The following is a 25,091-nucleotide window of genomic DNA, read 5'->3' on the forward strand; positions in this document are numbered from 1 at the left end:
GCGGGCATTTTTACTACTGGGCTATATATGTCCCACACCTGTTTGGCAGTCTACTAAGACAGTAAACATAATCTATGTTAGCTACAGGGCTTCTACATTATGGTAGCCCCACTCCCATGGCTAGTGATATTCAATGTTGGGCTAGTAAATAACTACTATTGCCATGCCCGGCAGGGCTTCTAGATTATGGTAGCCCCACTCCCATGGCTAGTGATATTCAATGGTGGGCTAGTAAATAACTACTATTGCCATGCCAGACGGGGCTTATAGATTATGGTAGCCCCACTCCCATGGCTAGTGATATTCAATGTTGGGCTAGTCAATAACTACTATTGCCATGCCAGACGGGGCTTCTAGATTATGGTAGCCCCACTCCCATGGCTAGTGATATTCAATGTTGGGCTAGTCAATAACTACTATTGCCATGCCAGACGGGGCTTCTAGATTATGGTAGCCCCACTCCCATGGCTAGTGATATTCAATGTTGGGCTAGTCAATAACTACTATTGCCATGCCAGACGGGGCTTCTAGATTATGGTAGCCCCACTCCCATGGCTAGTGATATTCAATGTTGGGCTAGTAAATAACTACTATTGCCATGCCAGACGGGGCTTCTAGATTATGGTAGCCCCACTCCCATGGCTAGTGATATTCAATGTTGGGCTAGTAAATAACTACTATTGCCATGCCCGACAGGGCTTCTAGATTATGGTAGCCCCACTCCCATGGCTAGTGATATTCAATGTTGGGCTAGTAAATAACTACTATTGCCATGCCCGACAGGGCTTATAGATTATGGTAGCCCCACTCCCATTTTTTTGTCAAATGCTGCAATTAAGTATTTTATTTAAGTATGAATATTCTGTCTTCACCCCAACCTTAGTGTTTTTAAGCTCTATCTCCTTATTTAGGTGACACATCTGATTATTACTATTAGTAAAATTGTGTTAACTTAAAGTAAAGTAGGGCTAGTTAATTTTTAATCATGGCTAATTATTGTTTTAAATCACTGATCCCATGGCTAGTGGATTTTGTAAAAATTCTAGAAGCCCTGTAGCTATCTCTATTAATTGTCTGAGGTGGTTGAGCTGTAGGATCGAACCACCTAAAGGACCCCTTCTCTCATTGGGTTTTTCCCATTTCCAACCAGTGCACCATGACTGGTATATCAAAGGCCATGGTATGTGCTGTCCTGTCTGAGGGAAAGTGCATTTAAAAGATCCTTTGCTGCTAATAGAGAAATGTAGTGGGTTTGATCTGACTTTACTGGCAGGTCATGTAGTGTACCGCTGTACTGGGGTGTTCAGCTATCGGAAATCAACTATGGGTAATGTATTTGACTTTACTGGCAGGTCATGTAATGTACCGCTGTACTGGGGCGTTCAGCTATCGGAAATCAACTATGGGTAATGTATTTGACTTTACTGGCAGGTCATGTAGTGTACTGTTGTACATACTGGGGTGTTCAGCTTTCAGAAATCAACTATGGTGGTGTATTTGACTTTACTGGCAGGTCATGTAGTGTACTGTTGTACATACTGGAGTGTTCAGCTATCAGAAACCAACTATGGGTGGTATAGTTGACTTTACTGGCAGGTCATGTAGTGTGCCGGTGTACTGGGGTGTTCAGCTGTCAGAAATCAACTATGGGTGGTGTATTTGACTTTACTGGCAGGTCATGTAGTGTACTGTTGTACATACTGGAGTGTTCAGCTATCAGAAACCAACTATGGGTGGTATAGTTGACTTTACTGGCAGGTCATGTAGTGTGCCGGTGTACTGGGGTGTTCAGCTGTCAGAAATCAACTATGGGTGGTGTAGTTGACTTTACTGGCAGATCATGTAGTGTACCGCTGTACTGGGGTGTTCAGCTGTCAGAACTCAACTATGGGTGGTGTAGTTGACTTTACTGGCAGGTCATGTAGTGTACAGTTGTACATACTGGGGTGTTCAGCTGTCAGAAATCAACTATGGGTGGTGTAGTTGACTTTACTGGCAGGTCATGTAGTGTGCCGGTGTACTGGGGTGTTCAGCTGTCAGAAATCAACTATGGGTGGTGTAGTTGACTTTACTGGCAGGTCATATAGTGTAGTTTGTCTGTTTCTCTGTGTAGGAGGCTGACATTAGACAACAGTTGGAGAAGTTGAAGAAGGCCAAGTCTGAGTTGTTACAGCGGATATCTGACTTGAAACATCAGATCATGGACATCGAGACACAGGAGACCGAGGCAATCAGGGAGGTAAGATCAGGGCTCGAAATTTCAACCGCTTGACCAGCCAGGCCCAATGGGTTTTACAAGGGCCCACCAAATTTGTCATTATGATGAGTCCTAAAGAGTACAAGACCATTTTTAATTTAAAATTTTATTTTAATTATTATTATTTATTTATTTTTATTTTTGGGGGGTATGGTTTGGGATTAATATGGATTTTATAAAAAGAAAATGAAAAGATGGTATGAATTAAATTTACTTACATTTTAGTTTTCTCCTTTCATGTAACATATTTAAAACACTGTAAACAGGACACTTTCTGTTTCTTTTAATTTAAATTAAATGTAATGTCTGATTACCATTGTATTTGGATTATTTTGCAATACATGTTTTAATTGTGTAATACACAGTGTATGTTTTCGTTGTGTTGAACATGTACACTCTTAGTCACAGGGTACAGAGGGTAAAATTACATACTCTAAAATCTTGATAATTAATGGATTTATACACGTATGTAGCTTTTATAATTTAAGACCGATGGTTGTTTAATATTTGTCAAAGCACATGAAATGCAGAGTCAATTTTGAAAACATTTCAAACCCTTAGCCACCCAGTAGGGACACTTATCATCTGTTCTGTTTTGTTGTTGTTGTTTTTTCTGTCAGAAAGCCTGCACTCCGTTTCAGTGTACATGTATGTTTTAATTATGTAATACATGGAATATGTTTTAATTATGTAATACATGGACTGTTTTAGTTGTGTCATACATAGACTTTGTTTTAGTTGTGTAATACATAGACTATGTTTTAGTTGTGTAATACATGGACTATGTTTTAGTTGTCATACATGGACTGTTTTAATTGTGTAATACATGGACTATGTTTTAATTGTGTAATACATGGACTATGTTTTAGTTGTGTAATACATGGACTATGTTTTAATTGTATAATACATGGACTATGTTTTAGTTGTGTCATACATGGACTATGTTTTAGTTGTGTAATACATGGACTATGTTTTAATTGTATAATACATGGACTATGTTTTAGTTGTGTAATACATGGACTGCATTTTAATTGTGTCATACATGGACTATGTTTTAATTGTGTAATACATGGACTATGTTTTAGTTGTGTCATACATGGACTGTTTTAATTGTGTAATACATGGACTATGTTTTAATTGTGTAATACATGGACTGTTTTAATTGTGTCATACATGGACTATGTTTTAATTGTGTAATACATGGACTATGTTTTAATTGTGTAATACATGGACTGTTTTAATTGTGTAATACATGGACTATGTTTTAATTGTGTCATACATGGACTATGTTTTAATTGTGTAATACATGGACTATGTTTTAGTTGTGTTAAATAGGTACACTTGGTGTATGTTTTGATTGTCAAATGCAGTGTATGTTTTAGTTGTCAAATACACAGTATATGTTTTAGTTGTCAAATACACAGTGTATGTTTTAGATGTTGAATACATTGTATATATTTCAGTCATCTTTTACACAGTATATATTTCAGTCATCTAATACACAGTATATGTTTCAGTCATCTAATATATATATATTTGTTGTGTAGCTGGAGATGGAGCGCGCCCTATTGGAGGGTGAGCACCAGACGGAGATGGGGAAGTTGCACGTGGACCAGGACCGGATCGACCACCTAAAACAGAGACAGGCCCACCTCACCGAGCAGGCCACCCGTGAGAGAGAACGGGTAGGTGATTTATTTTACTCTCAAGTATCATATAGAGTTTGTTTTATTTAAAGAGACATTCCTTAGTTTGCTGCATTGTACGATGTTTCCGACTAATAAAATATTTCTGCGATTAAACTTACATATTAAATGCATTTTTTCTTGTTTAGAATATCAGTGTCTGTATATTCAATGTGTTTCTGGTCATCTTAATAGTTGTAAGAAGCCCAAACTGGATTTTGTCTTCAAATAATTTCGTACGTATGAAAAATAATATTTGAGAAAATAAAATGAAATTTAACGTAGTACAAATATTAGAACGATCAGGAACACGTTTAATATACAGCCACTAATAGTTTATGCAAAAAAATATATTTGATATGTAATTACAATCATTAAAAAGTCTCTGTTAGTCGATAACATCTTAAAAATTGCAGCAAACTCAGGAATGTCCCTTTAACAACACCTCAAGAGCATATTAATTAATCTCATATATCACAGAGTTAAAGTTTTTTTTTTTTAACACCACCACTAGACCACATTGATTTATTAATCATCGGCTATTGGATGTCAAACATATGGTAACTATGACCTGTCGTCAGAGGAAACCCGCAACATTTTTCTATTAGCAGCAAGCAGAGTTTCTGCCGGAGGACAAAACGTGTATGGCGCCATACCCAAATATTTTTGCAGATTTTATTTTTTTAAGTTAACCGTTTGAAAAAATTAATTTCTCTTATCATTACTGTATAATGTTCTTGACCCTAGCCCTAAACTTAACCCATTTTCTTTGTGCAGGAGCTCCCCCCCCCCCCATCCCCTGTTGACTGTGGTTGCATTCAATTCCATAGCGCCATACTCAAAAATGTCTTCCTGGCAGAAACACTGGCATGGGATTGTTTATTTGCACTTTCCCACAGACAGGATAGTACACGCCATGGCCTTTGTTATACCAGTGGTAGTGCACTGGCCAGATTAAGAGACAGAAGTTACTAAGCATTAAATATTTATATTAACAAAGTATTATATTTATATTAACAAAGTAAATTTTGTCACATAAGGAGGTGAGATGTGGCCGGTGGTAAAGTGCTTGCCTGATGCACGGTCGGTCTAGGATCGATCCCCGTCGGTGGGCCCATTGGGCTATTTCTCATTCTAGCCAGTGCACCACGACTGGTATATCAAAGGCCATGGTATGTGCTATCCTGTCTATGGCATGATCCCTTGGTACTAATGGAAAAATGTAGCAGGTTGCCTCTCTAAGACTAAATGACAAAATTACCAAATGTTTGACATTCAATAGTCAATGCCGACGCCATATAACCATAATAAAATGTGTTGAGTGCATTGTTAAATAAACCATTTCCTTTCTTCCTGACCGGCCTCGGTGGCGTCATGGTAGGCCATCGGTCTACAGGCTGGTAGGTACTGGGTTCGGATCCAAGTCGAGGCATCGGATTTTTAATCCAGATACCGACTCCAAACCCTGAGTGAGTGCTCTGCAAGGCTCAATGGGTAGGTGTAAACCACTTGCACCGATCAGTGATCCATAACTGGTTCAACAAAGGCCATGGTTTGTGCTGTCCTGCCTGTGGGAAGCGCAAATAAAAGATCCCTTGCTGCTAATCGAAAAGAGTAGCCCATCAAGTGGCAACAGCGGGTTTCCTCTCAAAATCTGTGTGGTCCTTAACCATATGTCTGACGCCATATAACCGTAAATAAAATGTGTTGAGTGCGTCGTTAAATAAAACATTTCTTTCTTTCTTTCCTTTCTTCCTTCCAATAGCCAATGGTTAATAATTTAATGTGCTTTATTTGTGTCGTTATACAAGAAACAAACTTTAACTAAAATATCAGTGACAGACAGACTGACAGACAAACAAACTTTAACTAAAATATCAGTGACAGACAGACTGACAGACAAACAAACTTTAACTATAATATCAGTGACAGACAGACTGACAGACAAACAAACTTTAACTAAAATATCAGTGACAGACAGACTGACAGACAAACAAACTTTAACTAAAATATCAGTGACAGACAGACTGACAGACAAACAAACTTTAACTAAAATATCAGTGACAGACAGACTGACAGACAAACAAACTTTAACTAAAATATCAGTGACAGACAGACTGACAGACAAACAAACTTTAACTAAACTATCAGTGACAGACAGACTGACAGACAAACAAACTTTTGGACAGACAGATGCTGTTGTGATATTTATAATAGTAATGTAATCTTTGATACACTAGCTCAATCAAATATACTCTTGGTTTGTCATTGGTTTTCTGACTGGTTTATATATATATATTTTTTTTTTTAATTGAACATGGATTTATCCTATAACTTACCCCTGATATCCATATCATAAACCCATGTGATAATTTAGTGTATTAACCTGGTTAATAATGGTATGCAAATTTGCAAGGTCCCTCGGTAATGTGTTGCTGTGAATGGGTCATTTGCTTACAAGCCAACAAGACCTGTGTACCTGAGCATAACGTTTTCAAAGCTTTAGTTAAAATGTGTGATGTGAAACTAATTTGTGCTGATCGTTATGACGTCTTATTACCGATGACGGCGTCTTTAATACTGTGATTTGCTAAACATTTAATTAAAGTGTTATTTTAGAAGTGTTATAGGATAAATAGAATTCGCTACATGTTTTTTTTAATATGTAAAATATCAACCTCGTCTAGTTAATTGGTATTTGTCTCGGTAGAGCCTCAACAAATACTGATTAACATAGACTCGGTTGATATTTTCCATATTAAAAAAAACACTTGTGACAAATCCTCTATATATACATGTAGATATAAAAGAATTGACAGTTCATAATGATGACTACCATACATGTATTCTTGAACACCTTCCCTTATTGGTATTGTGACGTGTGCTATTTCTCTCTATATTTATTGCATTTTATTTTCCTTCCAGATGAAAAGAAGGGTAGGTTACTCTACATGCCTGTTTGCATGAATGGAGTGCTCTCCCATTGGATACTAACCACTATTAGTTTCTGTTAACTGACTTACACCATTATGAACACTGAGAATACACATGTGACATGAATCTACTAATGAAACAATGAAAAAAAAACACAGCTTGTGATTGGCTAAAGCCAACAAGGGGTGGGATCTAGCGCCATTGGTAGAGCACTCACCTGAGGTCATAGGATCGAACCACATCAGTGGTCCCATTCTCTGATTGGGTTTCCCCCCTTCCCAACCAGTCCCCCACAACTAGTGCATCAAAGGCCTTGGTAAGTGCTGTCCTGTCTGTGAAAGCCCCTGCGGCTAATAGAAAAATGTAGCTCGTTCCCACTGAAGATTACGAGTCAGAATATTATTAAATGTTTGCCATCTAGTAGCCAATGATTAATAAATCCATGTGCTCTAGTGGTGTCATTAAACAAAATAAACTTAAAAAGCAACAAGTCGACTAAATAAGACACTGCTTGTGATTGGTTAAAACCAACAAGTCCACTAGATAAGACACAGGTTGTGATTGGTTAAAACAACAAGTCCACCAGATAAGACAGCTTGTGATTGGTTAAAACCACTTTGCCAATCAGATAAGATATAATGTCCAAATTGTGCTGGAATTTGAACCATTAATGATTTGCACTTGTTCGCTATGCAGTGTGTTGTTTGGTTTGTGTGTCACTGTTGGAGTGTGGTTCTCCCTTACACTAAAACCATGTCACATTTCCTTATTTAAACAAAACCAATTCCCTTGTCCCTACTTAAACAAAACCATGTCACATCGCCTTATCTAAGCAAAACCAATTCCCATTTCCCTACTTAAACAAAACCATGTCACATCTCCTTATCTAAGCAAAACCAATTCCCATTTCCCTACTTAAACGAAACCATGTAACATCTCCTTATCTAAGCAAAACCAATTCCCATTTCTCTACTTAAACAAAACCATGTCACATTTCCTTGTTTAAGCAAAACCAATTCACATTTCCCCTACTTAAACAAAACCATGTCACATTTACTTATCTAAGCAAAACCAATTCACATTTCCCTACTTAAAACCATTTCCCATTTCCCTACTTAAAACCATTTCCCATTTCCCTACTTAAAACCATTTCCCATTTCCCTACTTAAAACCATTTCCCATTTCCCTACTTAAAACCATTTCCCATTTCCTTATTTAAACAAAACCATTTTTTATTTTCTTATTTAAATTTAACCATGCATTTCCAATTTTCTTGCTCTAATCAAAATCATTTTGTCCCTGATTTCAAAATGCTGTAGGGCAATTTCCATGGTGGTGGCTCAAGTTTTTTTTTGGACAGTGTTTTAATTTAAGATACACACACCTGTATTTTTGGTAACTTTTGTGTTCAAGCATTTCTACCTGTTTACCGGCCTCGGTGGCGTCGTGGTAGGCCATCGGTCTACAGGCTGGTAGGTACTGGGTTCGGATCCCAGTCGAGGCATGGGATTTTTAATCCAGATACCGACTCCAAACCCTGAGTGAGTGCTCCGCAAGGCTCAGTAGGTAGGTGTAAACCACTTGCACTGATCAGTGATCCATAACTGGTTCAACAAAGGCCATGGTTTGTGCTATCCTGCCTGTGGGAAGCGCAAATAAAAGATCCCTTGCTGCTAATCGGAAGAGAAGATCATGTAGTGGCGACAGCGGATTTCCTCTCAAAATCTGTGTGGTCCTTAACCATATGTCTGACACCATATAACCGTAAATAAAATGTGTTGAGTGCGTTGTTAAATAAAACATTTCTTTCTTTCTTTCTACCTGTTAGTTTCATATCAGAAGAACACCGGCTACTTAAAGGTGCTGTGTTAAAGTTGCAATAATGACGGTTCTCAACAAAAATATTTATTAATTTTTGCTTTGAAACAAAGCTTATACCTTCAAACTGAGCTATAATATGCCTATAAAAAAAATTACAACTAAATAATTCCATTTATCCTATACGTTACCCATGATATCCATGCCATAAACCCATGTGATAAGTTTAGTATATATTTTTTTTTAATTGTTTATTGCCCCAGAATACATTGGTAGTGTTAGGATTGGTGACTCCTAATTCACCACCTTACAAAACAAGTGATCAAAAGCTATACTAATACATTTAGCTAATAAAGACATGTTGAAAACACAATATTCTGTACAACAATTTGAAAACAATAACTGTTAGTATAAAAACACACATTCATGTACAATTATGTCATTAAATGTTAAGCTTAACTTTTGTAAATATATTGGGAGATGTATATTGGGAGCAAGTAAAACTGTAGGATTTATAACAAAAACAAGAACAAAAAGAAGAGTAGAAAACACAAAATTATTTTCAACAGAATAAATAAATAAATATAGGTCAAATAAAATAAATATTATATAAATAGATACTTGCATAAGAATTAGACAAAAGGAGAGAGAGAGAGAGAGAGAGAGAGAGAGAGAGGGAGAGAGAGAGAGAGAGAGAGAGAGAGAGAGAGAGAGAGAGAGAGAGAGAGGAGAGAGAGAGAGAGGGGGGGTTGGAGGAGGGGGATGGAGAGAGGAGAGGGAGGAGAGAGGAGATGGAGAGAAAAAGAGGGGGTGGGAGAGAGAGAAAAGTGGGAGGGAGAGAGAGGTGGAGAGAGAGAGAGAGAGGGAGGGAGAGAGAGGGAGGAGAGAGGGAAGAGAGAGAGAGAGAGAGACACACCCAGAGAGAGAGAGAGAGAGAGAGAGAGAGAGAGAGAGAGAGAGAGAGAGAGAGAGAGAGAGAGAGAGAGAGAGAGAGAGAGAGAGAGAGAGAGAGAGAGAGAGACACACACAGAGAGAGAGAGAGAGAGATATTTGTAAATAATGAAAGCATTTCCTCTGTATTAAGTTGATTCTTGTTTGATATATTGAAAAATATGAACCCAGTCTCGTCTTTTTAACCCAAAACACGAACTATTTAATGAAATGTTTGTTGATTGACCACCGTTGATAAAATTTGGTCCAGTCACAACTGCGAAATGCAAGAAACTTTTCAGTATTGTAATTTAAAGTTATTATATTTTTTAAACGATTGTACATTTGGTACTACCCCAATATACTTCCTCCTGTATACATACTGCTTTGCAAGTAATATAATTAAATTTAATATATCATCTGCCCTATGATTATCATGTATTTTAAATATTATATCTGTAACAGTAAAATGGAGATGTGTAATATGAGTACATTCTGTTTTTTAGCAAACCCTGTAGGTTTTGCCAAAATGTTTGTATTAATGGACAGAACCAAAATAAATGAATAAGAGTTTCTGGAATAGATTTACAGAATGAACATTTGTCGTCTTGTTGAATTTTTATTTTACTGAGAAATGTGTTTGTAGATAGTATTCGGTGTTCTAATCTATAGTGCAACCACTTCAAATTCATGTCCTTTGTTATTTTATGGTAAAGACTATATGCTTTTTTCTAATTAAACGAATTTGTAAGAAAAAGTTAATTAATCCATTTCTTTTGTGAGATTGGTTTGCAGTTGTTTTTTGAAAGAATGTTTTGGGTTTTTTAGTGAGGACTCTTGAGAGAGTGTCACACACATTAACTAGTGATGTAACTGTTTTATGTGTACACGTCCAACAGACTGTTTACCCAGAATTCTTTGTGGTCAAATGACAAGAGAAACAAAGATGGTGACCATGCTATATTTAGTCACAAATTATTCGGGAAACCCCCTTGTCGTCCAGTACTAGACTTTTAAAAATGATTATTCCAGAGTTAATTATGGAAAGATTTTGCATGAGGTCGATTAATTTGTAGTTATTTATTACAAATAAATGTGAAAATAACGAAATATTTTAATTTCAACTTTGACATAGGACCTTTAATACAGCAGTTATTCACATAGATTTGTGGTCTTAATTGGCAAATAATTTGATTGTGTAATGTTATTCAGTCAATTAAATGACCACCAAACGTTACTTAAAATAGTCTGTGAATTTCTTACGTTAACATCACATAGCTTATAGTCATCTGGTTTAAACAATATTTATTCCCAATTATAATGCTGGTTGGGGATTGGCCAACAGGCAAAATGCTGATATCAAGGCCTCCCCCAACAATTTGAAAATTTAATTCAGGTTTATACAAGATGACAGACCAAAGGTAAATTCAGTGATTCCAAATCTTAAAGGCATATTCCCAATGGCAAGTTAACAAATCTGTTCGTAACACCAGGTCTACCAAGGATTATAAATAAAAGTAATCTTGATTACTACTGAGATGGGGAAAAAAGATAGGTTGTTTCTATAGTCACTTAATTTCATAAGCATATGAGATATGGGGGGGGGATGGGAAGATCATTCGGGGGGGGGGGGGGGGGGGGAGACAAACTGCCCCCACCCAGTGTAGGCATGATGAGCTGGCCTGAAACATTTTGACTGTGTATTTCCATGATTCTACTCAAAATATTAGTTGTAATCCATGTAAAAATGTGAAGTGATTCATCTGGAACCCTATATACATGTAGCTGTCATTTGGTAATGCAAACATGAATTATTATCCAGATTTGAGCATTAATTTTCCTTTAAAACGGGGGGGAATCTGCCTGCCCCCCCCCCCCACCCCTCCATACAAAATTGGGAGCCCATACACCCATGTCTAATCTAACAACAAGAAATGGATGGTTGCTATAGTGAAGAAAATATGGGGATTTGAATTTTAAAAATTGCCTTAAAATGTACTGCTGTTTTCTATAGAATTGCCTGTTACTGTTTTTATGTTGTCTTGATGCACGGTCGGTCTGGGATCGATCCCCATCAGTGGGTCCATTGGGCTATATCTCATTCCAGCCAGTGTACCATGACTGGTACATCAAAAGCCATGGTATGTACTATCCTGTCTGTGGGATAATCAAAAAGAGTAGCCCATGAAGTGGCGACAGTGGGTTTCCTCTTTCAATATCTGTGTGGTCCTTAACCACATGTCTGACGCCATATAACCGTAAATAAAATGTGTTGGGTGCGTCATTAAATAAAACATTTCTTTCTTTCTTTCTGTTGTTATGTTGAAGCATGTGATTTATCGTGCAGTGGCACCATTTCTTTGTCCGTTCATCTGTGCATGGTTTGTTAAGTTTAACCTGTAAATCAGGTTATTTTCACTGGTTCTACTAATGCGATGGTCAGGTTGAAGAAGTAAAAATAACTTTCTTCAGTTTGCTCTCATTGTAGGATGTTTTCGATTACTAGATGCTTTTTGAAAACTAAAATTACATGTTAAATACATTTTCTTATTTACAATATTAATATCTGTATATTATTATTAGTAGTAATATCATTTTGGTCACTGTAAAGTGTGTAATAGCTCAAATTTATTTTATTTTCTAATGTCATGGTACATATGTCTGAAGCCACATAACTGTAATTAAAATGTGCTGAGTGTGTCGTTAAATAAAACATTTCTTTCTTTCTTTTAATGTCATGGTACATGAACAAAATTATTTGGAAGTTAAATTTGTACTTCAAGACTAAGAAATTACATTTTATTTAATAGCCATTGAGACATAATTGAATATTCCTTTTATGTCTTATATGTTAAAATACTGTATTTAATAGAAACTGATTAAACAATGTGCTGGGGCGTCACATTTCTTTCATCTCCTATAATGTTAAAATACTGTATTTAATAGACGCTGATTAAATAATGTGCTGGGGCTTCACATTCCTTTCATCTTGTGTTGATTACACTATTTAATAGCCACTGATTAAACAATGTGCTAGGGCATCACATTCCTTTCATCTCCTGTCGATTATTTTATTTAATAGCCATTGATAAAACAATGTGCTGGGGTGTCACATTCCTTTCATCTCCTGTCAGTTACTTTATTTAATATCCACTGATTATACAATGTGCTGGAGAGTCACATTCCTTTCATCTCCTGTCAGTTACTTTATTTAATAGCCACTGATTATACACACCGGCCTCGGTGGCGTCGTGGCAGGCCATCGGTCTACAGGCTGGTAGGTACTGGGTTCGGATCCCAGTCGAGGCATGGGATTTTTAATCCAGATACCGACTCCAAACCCTGAGTGAGTGCTCCGCAAGGCTCATTGGGTAGGTGTAAACCACTTGCACCGACCAGTGATCCATAACTGGTTCAACAAAGGCCATGGTTTGTGCTATCCTGCCTGTGGGAAGCGCAAATAAAAGATCCCTTGCTGCTAATCGGAAAAGTAGCCCATGTAGTGGCAACAGCGAGTTTCCTCTCAAAATCTGTGTGGTCCTTAACCATATGTCTGACGCCATATAACCGTAAATAAAATGTGTTAAGTGCGTCGTTAAATAAAACATTTCTTTCTTTCTTTCTTTCTTTCTGATTATACAATGTGCTGGGGTGTCACATTCCTTTCATCTCCTGTCAGTTACTGTATTTAATAGCCACTGATTAAACAGTGTGCTGGGGCATCACATTCCTTTCATCTCCTGTTGATTACTGTGTGTAATAGCCACTGATTAAACAGCGTGCTGGGGCGTTACATTCCTTTCATCTCCTGTATGTTAAAATACTGTGTTTAATAGCCACTGATTAAACAATGTGCTGGGGCGTCACATTCCTTTCATCTCTTGTTGATTACTGTGTTTAATAGCCACTGATTAAACAATGTGCTGGGGTGTCAGATTCCTTTCATCTCTTGTTGGTTACTGTGTTTAATAGACACTGATTAAACAATGTGCTGGGGTGTCACATTCCTTTCATCTCTTGTTGATTACTGTGTGTAATAGACACTGATTAAACAATGTGGCGAGGCATCACATTCCTTTTATCTCCTGTTGATTACTATGTATAATAGCCACTGATTAAACAATGTGCTGGGGTGTCACATTCCTTTCATCTCCTGTTGATTACTGTGTTTAATAGACACTGATTAAACAATGTGCTGGGGTGTCATATTCCTTTCATCTCTTATTGATTACTGTGTGTAATAGCCACTGATTAAACAATGTGCTGGGGCGTCACATTCCTTTCATCTCTTGTTGATTACTGTGTGTAATAGCCACTGATTAAACAATGTGCTAGGCGTCACATTCCTTTCATCTCCTGTATGTTAAAATGCTGTATTTAATAGCCATTGATTAAACAATGTGCTGGGACGTCACATTGCTTTCATCTCCTGTTGATTACTGTGCATAATAGACACTGATTAAATAATGTGGCGGTGCATCACCTTCCTTTCATCTCCTGTTGATTACCGTGTTTATCTTACAGGATCTGCGAGTGCTGGAAGAAGAACGACAGAAGCTACATGACCTCGAGCACGCTCACTACCAGACCGAGCAGCACCTGGAGGCTCTGTGTCGCCAAGATGATGAGGACCCAGTCCTGGAGAAGTACCGTCTAGAACAGGACGTCCTCGACAACCAGCAGCAGATCTGTGACGATCTGGAGTTTCAACAGCTCGAGGTGGGCAGGTCTCATTTATATGGCTTCTCGGGTCTTCTCTATTTACAGACCAGGGCCCCGTTCCATGAAGCGATCTTAGCGCTAAGATCATCTTAGGTGCGTAGGTAATTATGTATTTACGGTGATCTTTGCGCTAAGATGGCTTCGTGGGATGAGGCCCTGTCCTTTCATTTTGGAATCGAGCTGGAGGTGGCAGTGGAGATTTTTTCCATGTGTTCCCTTCCTTTTATAGTTTTAACGATTTTAATTATATTTAATATACTTTTTTTATGATGTTCGGTAGTTTTAATGGTATTCTTTGTTAATGGTGTTGAGTATAGTTTTACTGGTGTTTAGAAAAGTTTAATGGTGTTTGGCTCTTTGGTATTCAGTGTATTTTTAATGGTCTTCAATATAGTTTTAATGGTTTTCAGTATGGTTTAATAATGTTCACTGTAGTTTTAATGGTGTTCATTATAAATTTAATGGTGTTCATTGTAGTTTTAATGGTGTTGAGTGTAGTTTTATTGGTGTTGAGTATAGTTTTAATGGTGTTGAGTAGTTTTAATGGTGATGAATATAGTTTTAATGGTGTTGAGTATACATTTAATGGTGTTGAGTAGTTTTAATGGTACTGGATATAGCTTTAATGGTGTTGAGTATAGATTTAGTCATGTTGCATACATTTTAATGGTGTTGAGTATGGTTTTAATGATGTTGAGTATAGATTTAATGGTGTTAAGTATTGATTTAATGGTGTTGAGTATACTTTTAATAGTGTTGAGTAGTTTTAATGGTGTTGAGTATAGTTTTAGTTGTGTTGTATAGTTTTAATGGTGTCGAGTATAGATTTAATGGTGTCGAGTATAATTTTAATGGTGTCGACTATAGATTTAATGGTGTTGAGTATAGATTTAATGGTGTCGAGTATAGATTTAATCGTGTTCAGTATAGATTTAATGGTGTTCAGTATAGATTTAATGGTGTCGAGTGTAGTTTTAATGGTGTTCAGTATAGTTTTAATGGTATTTAGTACAATTTTAATGGTGTTCAGTACAATTTTAATGGTGTTTAATACAATTTTAATGGTGTTCAGTACAATTTTAATGGGTTGTTTCAGGTGGAGTCTCGGTATGAGGTGGACAAGGAAGAACTGAGCAAGCGACTTGAGACAGAGGAGGAGAATTTGTTCCACAAGTACAGAGCTCGTGAGGTTTGTATCTCCATGTAGAGACTGACGCCATATAACCGTAAATAAAATGTGTTGAGTGCGTCGTTAAATAAAACATTTCCTTCCTTCCATCCTTCCTTCCTTCCTTCCTTCCTTCCTTTCTTCCTTCGATATAGAGAATACTACGTGAGTGGCCATTAGATCCCATTTGAAGGGTCCACGGGAATAACATCTGCAATCTTGGCATATTTATGCTTAAGAAAGCATAATTTACCAACAACATTTAATGGCCTACCATAATTATAGGTTTTTAATTTAGTGTGTCATTGTGACCTTGGCATACACAACCGTTATAATACTGACTGTCTTTTTGGACATCATGTTATTCCTGTGGGCCCTTCATTTATTATGGGCGTGAAACGTAGCCCATTGGTACAGTACTCGCTCGATGCGCAGTCGGTGTGGGATCAATCCCCGTCGGTGGGCCCATTAGGCTATTTCTCGTTCCAGCCAGTGCACCACGACTGGTATATACCCTGTCTGTGGGATGGTGCATATAAAAAGATCCCTGGCTGCTAATCGGAAAGACTAGCCCATGAAGTGTGGTCCTTAACCATATGTCTGATGCCATATAACCGTAAATAAAATGTGTTGAGTGCGTCGTTAAATAAAACATGTCTTTCTTTTCTTTCATTTATTATATGAGTTGGTTTAAAGCGAATCTAACGAGCGAAGACGAGTTGGATACGTTTTCAAACAAATTGTAAGATTGATGGTATCTTAACGGACATCAATGTTGTATTCTATTTCTTACATATCCTCAAGAAAACAGCTTTTAAACAAATTTAAATGTGTTTTGTGATTAAAACTTATTTACAACCCTTGTGCATGTAGCTAACATGCTTTATACACAAATCAATTTCAGGTTACTTTAAACATCACAGATAGTCGATTTCGATTGTGCTTTTTTTCCATTGGATGGTGACCTGGTCATCACCTATGATCAGCCAGTCGTATGTCTTTAAATTGTTATTCCAGGATTGGAGGGGCGGGATGTAGTTGCTAATCGGAAAAAAAGAGTAGCCCATGAAGTGGTGACAGCGGGTTTCCTCTCTCAATATCTGTGTGGTCTTAAACATATGTCCGACGCCATATAACCGTGAATAAAATGTGTTGAGTGCATCGTTAAATAAAACATTTCTTTCTTTCTTTTTTCTTCCAGGATCGTCTTCAGGAGATTGACCAGCAACAGAGGGAGATGGTGAACGCCGTCAAGAGAGATCTCGAAGCGATGGAACAGGATCGGCTCAAACTAGTGGACTACTTTCGTAAAGTAAGCATTCAGCAGTGTGGGTGTGTGTTATCGTCGTTATGTCACTGTCTGTGGTGTCCGTCACATATGTCCGTCAGTGCCTCGCTTTCTTGTCTTTTCTTCTGTCGCTTCGTCTCCCGTCACATATGTCTGCCAGTGCCTCGCTTTCTTGTCTTTTCTTCTGTCGTTTCGTCTCCCGTCATATATGTCAGTATTTGCCTCGCTTTCTTGTCTTTTCTTCTGTCGTTTCGTCTCCCGTCACATATGTCCGTCAGTGCCTCGCTTTCTTGTCTTTTCTTCTGTCGCTTCGTCTCCCGTCACATATGTCCGTATTTGCCTCGCTTTCTTGTCTTTTCTTCTGTCGTTTCGTCTCCCGTCACATATCTCCGTCATTGCCTCGCTTTCTTGTCTTTTCTTCTGTCGTTTCGTCTCCCGTCACATATGTCCGTCATTGCCTCGCTTTCTTGTCTTTTCTTCTGTCGCTTCGTCTCCCGTCACATATGTCCGTATTTGCCTCGCTTTCTTGTCTTTTCTTCTGTCGTTTCGTCTCCCGTCACATATGTCCGTCAGTGCCTCGCTTTCTTGTCTTTTCTTCTGTCGCTTCGTCTCCCGTCACATATGTCCGTATTTGCCTCGCTTTCTTGTCTTTTCTTCTGTCGTTTCGTCTCCCGTCACATATCTCCGTCATTGCCTCACTTTCTTGTCTTTTCTTCTGTCGCTTCGTCTCCCGTCACATATGTCCGTCATTGCCTCGCTTTCTTGTCTTTTCTTCTGTCGCTTCGTCTCCCGTCACATATGTCCGTATTTGCCTCGCTTTCTTGTCTTTTCTTCTGTCGTTTCGTCTCCCGTCACATATGTCCGTCAGTGCCTCACTTTCTTGTCTTTTCTTCTGTCGTTTCGTCTCCCGTCACATATGTCCGTATTTGCCTCGCTTTCTTGTCTTTTCTTCTGTCGTTTCGTCTCCCGTCACATATCTCCGTCATTGCCTCGCTTTCTTGTCTTTTCTTCTGTCGTTTCGTCTCCCGTCACATATGTCCGTCATTGCCTCGCTTTCTTGTCTTTTCTTCTGTCGCTTCGTCTCCCGTCACATATGTCCGTATTTGCCTCGCTTTCTTGTCTTTTCTTCTGTCGTTTCGTCTCCCGTCACATATGTCCGTCATTGCCTCGCTTTCTTGTCTTTTCTTCTGTCGTTTCTTCTCCCATCCTACCTGCCAGCTATTGCAAGAAATTATCATTTTTAAGGCATTGAATTTGGGGATTTTTAAAGTTCTGTTATGAAGTGCGTCAGCGAAACGTTTTTAACACTGATTTATCCATCATTTGTCCGACAACTTTTCCTTTGTAGTCTGTCTTCTATAGTTTTTATTAAATTGTTCTGAAACTTGGTACAATGATCTTTTAGGGCAACCCCAGACCTCTGAGAATTAAGAATATGGGTTACACAGAAACAACTTCAGGTAACCCATCATGACATGGAAATGATATCATAAATTCAATGCGACAAACCGGCCTCGGTGGCGTCGCGGTTAGGCCATCCGTCTACAGGCTGGTAGGTACTGGGTTCGGATCCCAGTCGAGGCATGGGATTTTTAATCCAGATACCGACTCCAAACCCTGAGTGAGTGCTCCGCAAGGCTCAATGGGTAGGTGTAAACCACTTGCACCGACCAGTGATCCATAACTGGTTCAACAAAGGCCATGGTTTGTGCTATCCTGCCTGTGGGAAGCACAAATAAAAGATCCCTTGCTGCTAATTGGAAGAGTAGCCCATATAGTGGCAACAGCGGGTTTCCTGTGTCGTCCTTAACCATATGTCTGACGCCATATAACCGTCAATAAAATGTGTTGAGTGCGTCGTTAAATAAAACATTTCTTTCTTTCCATCATGACCATGTAAATGAAAAATGGGTTAAACAAACTACACTATTACACTTGCAATTTTCTGAGACCTGGATCCTGCAAACTAATACAGAGATATTTTGGAAATTTTTAATATTTGAAATTGTATTAAAAAAAAATTTAAAAGTTAAATTGAAAATTTTAAAGTCTATTTTCTCGTTGAGTTTCAATTGGAAAGTTTTCAAACATGGTACTATGATTCTCTCGGGCAGTCTTCACAAACTAATAGTATTAAATTTTTAAATTTTAACACAAATTTAACATTTATGTGGTTTTTACAGTGGTAAAGCACTCGCTTAATGCGCGGTCAGTTTGGGATCGATTCCCATGGGTGGGCCCGTTGCTCGTTCCAGCCAATGCAACATGACTGGTACACCAAAGGCTGTGGTATGTGCTATCCTGTCTGGGATGGTGCATATAAAAGATCTCTTGCTACCATGGGCGTACGACCCGGGGGGGCAGGGGGAGGCAATTGCCCCCCCAAATTCGGGCAAAACAGTGGGATAACAGTGGGAAAAATTCGGGCAGTTTTTATCTGGGTAAAATTTCGGGCAAATCAACCCCTCCAGCCCCCCTAAATCAAAGAGTCCCCATACGCCCATGCTTGCTACTAATGGAACAATGTAGCGGGTTTCCCCTCTGACTATATGTCAAAATGACCAAATGTTTTACATCCAATAGCCGATGCTTAATAAATCTATGTGCTCTAGTGGTGTTGTTAAACAAAACAAATTTTTTCTATATGTCTGGGGTGTTCTTGGTTGAAATGATTCCAGACAGAAAGTTGGCAGGTATTTATTTTCTTGTTCTTCATTCTAATGCTGTCGGCCATGTTTATTATATGCATGAGAAATTCTTTACTTTTTATTATTTTTTCCCCTCATCTTATAGATTTATTTTAAATCTTGAAAATTAAACTTTAATAGGATTTTTAAAGTTTAGCACAAAGTTTGTTAATTAAAACCACTGGTAGGAGTAGAATATAGATCATGTAGATGGGTTTTTGTTTTGTTTTTTGGGTGGGGTTTTTTTGGGGGGGGGGAGGGTGGGGGTTTAATATTTATTTTCTCCAGTCCATTCTAACCATTTCAAAGTTTGGGAGCCTTGAATTGTCCATGTAGATGGTTACCGCAGCCTCTTAACAATGCCATTAAGGTTCAAGTACGCTGTCTTGGGTACACACCTCTGTTATCTGAGCTGTCTGTCCAGGACAGTGGGTTAGTTGTTAGTTGGTTAGTGAGAGAGAAGAGGGTATAGTGGCCTTACACCTACCCACTGAACCCTTAAGAACTCTCTCTGGGTTGGAGCCGGTACCGGGTTACAAACCTACCAGCCTGTAGTCTGATGGCTTGACTGCTGCGCCACCGAGACTTGTTAACAATGCGAGAAGTAACCACTGAACACTCTCCAAAGTAGTCAGACTAAGCCCACAGGTGTGTGTGCCACAAGAGAGAAGCAACTGTCACAGTTGGAGAAACAAGGACTGGGATGTGGAAAAGAAATCAAAAGATAGATGGGGATCAACATGAGCTGTGTGTTTTGTAAATAAGAGACTGAAATAAATAAATAAATAATTTTAAAAAAAATTAATAAAGAAAAGAAAAAAGAAGTTGAAAGATAGATGGAGGTCAACAGGGCCTATATGTTTTGTAAATGAGGGACTGGAATAAATAAATAAATTATAAAAAAAAGAAATAAAATATAATAAAAATTGAAAGCCAAAATTAGGAAGCCATTTGAAGGAATTCAAAGAAGCTTTGTGTGACTCTCATTAAAGTAAACGTTGCTTGGTAGCACACGTTCTTCCATTATTTTTGTCTTATTTTTATGTTATGTTTATGTTTGTTAATGATTTCTGTATGTGAAAATGTTGCTTTGTATGTTTTCTCTGCAGTGAGTTTATGTATTTTGTATGTCTGAAGTGAGTTTATGTATGATTTCTGTATGTGAAAATGTTGCTTTGTATGTTTCCTCTGCAGTGAGTTTATGTATGATTTCTGTATGTGAAAATGTTGCTTTGTATGTTTTCTCTGCAGTGAGTTTATGTATGATTTTTGTCTATGCCTCCTTTTTCTTATATGTCTTTATTTATCATCGTTTGCTGTGCTCATGTTAAGTTGTTTTGAATTTATTATTATTTTTATTATAATCTTCTTTTCCATTTTGTTATGTTAAGTTGCTGTAACATACTTTATTTTTGCGCAGTTCCATTTTACAGACTAGATTTGTGAATATGTATTTACATATATGTAAATGAACAGATGTTTAATTTTAATGAATTGATTCATACTGGGCTACCATTTCATTCAAATACATGTACTTACCTTTGTTTGACACTCGCATGCTTTAGGCTGGCTGTTGTTAAACATTCTTTCATTCATTTTCGCTGTGGTATTATATGTGTATTTCTGTTTTTGTAAAAAAAAAAATTTGAAAAACAAGGGTAATTAGTGAGGAGCAAGGTTAAAATTCCTGAAAACCAAGAGGGAGGTTAAATGTCCCCAAAACCAAGGGCAGTTAGGAGGGAGGTTAAAGTTCTTGAAAATCAAGGTGTTAACAAGAAGGGAGGTTAGCTTCCTGAAAACCAGGGCAGTTGGTGAGGAGGGAGGTTAATCCAAAGGCGGTTAGTTAGGAGGGAGGTTAACAAAGGCAGTAAGGAGGGAGGATAAACCAAGGTCAGTTAGTAAGGAGGGAGGTCGAAGTAAAGGCACTGAGGGAGGTTAAAACAAGAACAGTTAATGAGAAGAGAGAGGTTAAAACAAGGTTAGTGAAGAGGAAGGATAAACCAGAGGCAGTTGGTGAGGAGTGAGGTTGAGCCAGTCATTCAATGAGGGAGGTTAAATTAAGAGCTGTTAGTGAGGAGGGAGGTTAAAACAAAGGCAGTTAAAGTTAGGAGGGAGGTTAACTCAAGGTTTGTTAGTGAAGAGTGAGGTCAAATCAAGGGCAGTTAGTAATGAGTAAGATTAAACCGAAGACAGTTAATTTGAAGGGAGGTTAAACCAAGGAGAGTTGGTGAGGAGGGAGGTTAAAACCAAAGGCAGTTAGTGAGGAGGGAGGTTAAACCAAAGGCAGTTAGTGAGGAGGGAGGTGAAACCAAGGGCAATTAGTGAGGAGTGAGGTTAAACCAAGGGCAGTTAGTGAAGAGTGAGGTTAAACCAAAGGCAGTTAGCAAGGAGTGAGGTTAAACCAAAGGCAGTTAGTGAGGAGGGAGGTTAAACCAAAGGCAGTTAGTGAACAAGGAGGTTAAAGTAAACTCACCACTGTTTGTTCTTCAAAATGACAGATGTCTTGATACTGTCAGGCTAAACTATTCACAGAAAAAAAAGCATCCTTTAAATTGGAATTATTTTTTGCTGCTAACTGAAAAGAGAAACATTTCTGATTGAGAGAGAGAGAGAGTACCTTTAACATGCCCATATACCTCTATGGTTTCAGGCATGACTTTCCCGGGCCTTTTCTAGCAGTATCATACATTTCGTTCATTAACTTCGATAAGGATTCTATTCACAAATCTTTCAAGCAGAACGAGTTTTTAAAAATAATTTGAGTTGAGAAATAAAGTAATTTACAGTGATCTTGCATAACAGCATGTGTTTTGATTTGTCTGCCGTTCTCACGTTACCCTTAACTTTTAACACATTTCATTTACACAAAAATACACAGGTGCAGAACCCGGTAGGGGAAATAACTCCAAGGAGCCATTGCTAAGGGAGGCGACTAGTCGAGCAGGTTGTATTAACTGGCGTGTGTATGTTTCAGGAGAAAGCTAAACAGGTGCAGAACCCGGTAGGGGAAATAACTCCAAGGACATTCCAAGGAGCCATTGCTAAGGGAGAACCCGGTAGGGGAAATAACTCCAAGGAGCCATTGCTAAGGAGGCGACTAGTCGAGCAGGTTGTATTAACTGGCGTGTGTATGTTTCAGGAGAAAGCTAAACAGGTGCAGGTAGGGGCAGAATTGCTAAGGGAGGCCAGGAGAAAGCTAAACAGGTGCAGAACCCGGTAGGGGAAATAACTCCAAGGAGCCATTGCTAAGGGAGGCGACTAGTCGAGCAGGTTGTATTAACTGGCGTGTGTATGTTTCAGGAGAAAGCTAAACTTGAGCCACTGGATGATGAAATTCACAAGTTGTGTCAAGAGTTGTCTGTCCCTGTTGATGATGAGTACTTTGCGAATGCGGAACTGAGCAGCTTTCTTTCCGATGTTGATGTGGAGGTAGCCAAGCCAAGAGCACTATTCACCATTTTATTATTCATTATCTTCTCTTACACTGTTTGACTGTTAAAGGCACTTGGTCCAGTTTTTATATTATAAGAAATTACCATTTATTATTCATTGTCTTCTCTTACACTGTTTGACTGTTAAAGGCACTTGGTCCAGTTTTTATATTATAGTAAAATTACCATTTATTATTGATTATCTTCTCTTACATTGTATGACTGTAAAAGGCACTTGGTCAAGTTTTTATATTATAAGAAATTTAACTTACAGTTTGTATTTAGTGATACTCTAATAGAATCTATCACCATTGTAAGGCAGTTTTTTGTTAAAACAATTTCTGAAACATTATCTTTCCTGTTAACAAATTACTGATAATTCTAGTGATATTTAAATAAAAATATGTTAACGTTCATCCTTCTTGACACGAAAACAATGTAACACTTTAACCCACTTAAAAATCAAATTGTGACTTGTTATTGTATGGTAGTTGATGTCTGAACCAGACCACGTCCCTTTAACAGATGTTACTACCCAGAATGTTAATACGTATTATTTCGTTTGTGATTGGTTACGTCTTCTGTGTTTTTTTGATAATTTCGGTTCACATAAGCCACTATTAATTTGCACCTAAGTTCTTTGGTGTGTTTTTACATTTGTTTGTTGATCCTTTCTGTTTCTTTACAATTCTACCCATACTACTCCTTAATATTTCAATATGTATTTTAAAAATGATTACACAAAGGTTTAGGGCATCAGAACATATTTTATTTTCCCCATTGCTATTCCATGTGATTCTTGTGATTGTTTTGACCAGTGTCAGCTGCATGCGTTGTTTGTGTGTATATAGCTTAACTGACTTTTATTTATAGCTTTAAGAACTGACCTCAGTTTTGATCCCGTGAACTCAGGCTTGGTCAAAATGCTACGGTGATGTGGACACTGACGCCAACTTTCTTTTCGTTTTTTAATTGTCATAAAGAAAATATTTTATTTTTATTTTTTAATTTAAAAATGATTCTCATTGCTTTCTTTTTCTTTGTTCCTTTTTCATTCTTATTGTTATTACGTTATTTAAAAAAAAAAAAACCTTGGTTGAATTTCTTGTTTTTGGTGTTGATTCTTTCGTTTAATTATATATTATTATGAGTTATTTTTTGTGTCACCTTGATGGTCAAAATGTAACTTACTGGTATTCTGTTTCTGTTCATGGCGTAAACTTTTGTATTTACCTCCAACACTAATTTAGCACATATAGATCTATTTCTCACGAACTATACCTCCTAGATCAGTGAAATGTCATTTATATTTACATCTATGAATGATCATTTTGAAATTTAATAATATATATACATGTATATATAGAGTGAGGATTCATCACAAGTGGTTTTTAATATGGAAAATATCAGCCAAGTCTTATGTTAAATCAGTATTTGTCGAAGCTCTGCCGAGACAAATACCGATTAACTAGATGAGGTTGATATTTTACATTTTAAAAAACATGAGTAGTGAATTCTATTGATCCTGTAACACTTCTTAAATAGCATATTAATTTGATTTTTAGTAAATCACAGTACTGAAGTCGGTAATCATCACGATTAGCAAAAATTAGTTTGACGTACGTCACACCTTTTAACGCTTAGGTATACAGTTCTTGTTGGGTTGTAAACAAATGACCCATACACAGTAACACATTATTACCTATAGACCTTGCAAATTTGCGTATACTTTTAAATTTACCCCCCCCCCCCCCGCCAAACTATACCCAGGGTTAAAGTGGGCTAGCCTGTTTTATATCCCTAACCCTAACCCACATTTTTTATTACTAACCTGTATACAAAATATATAAATAAATAATAATAATAAATGCTTTAAAAAGGTTAGCAACTATTGGTTTCATAAAAATAAAACTATCACAGATTAGTCATTTTAGAAGATATTTCGATATTCTCTAGCCCAAAATATATAAATTATGATGGGGAAAAACCCTCTGGGCATTGAAATACAGACTAGAGAGGTATATTCTGGGCTAGTCCAGTTTATACCTCGGGTATAGTTTGACTGGGGGTATATTCTGGGCTAGTCCAGTTTATACCTCGGGTATAGTTTGACTGGGGGTATATTTTGGGCTAGTCCAGTTTATACCTCGGGTATAGTTTGACTGGGGGTA

The 25,091-nt window shown here is 37.7% G+C and overlaps 1 protein-coding gene across 5 annotated transcripts in view; it reads left to right on the plus strand.

The window, feature by feature from the left end:
• The window catches only part of LOC121386299 (pleckstrin homology-like domain family B member 1), a 190,635-nt gene that overhangs the window by 96,515 nt on the left and 69,029 nt on the right, over positions 1-25,091 (plus strand). For 3 of the 5 annotated variants that reach the window (XR_005959629.1, XM_041517148.1, XM_041517152.1), the window contains 7 exons: positions 2,114-2,239; positions 3,805-3,942; positions 6,868-6,879; positions 14,149-14,343; positions 15,443-15,535; positions 16,716-16,826; positions 22,790-22,918. Coding sequence is in view for 4 of the 5 variants with exons in the window: in XM_041517148.1 (XP_041373082.1) it covers positions 2,114-2,239; positions 3,805-3,942; positions 6,868-6,879; positions 14,149-14,343; positions 15,443-15,535; positions 16,716-16,826; positions 22,790-22,918 (804 nt within the window). In the remaining variant the exon portion in view is untranslated. The remainder of the gene's footprint in view (positions 1-2,113; positions 2,240-3,804; positions 3,943-6,867; positions 6,880-14,148; positions 14,344-15,442; positions 15,536-16,715; positions 16,827-22,789; positions 22,919-25,091) is intronic. The other 2 variants (XM_041517151.1, XM_041517149.1) reach the window with 2 other exon arrangements.

Source organism: Gigantopelta aegis, chromosome 12, assembly GCF_016097555.1.
Source record: "Gigantopelta aegis isolate Gae_Host chromosome 12, Gae_host_genome, whole genome shotgun sequence".
Lineage (NCBI taxonomy): Eukaryota > Metazoa > Mollusca > Gastropoda > Neomphalida > Peltospiridae > Gigantopelta > Gigantopelta aegis.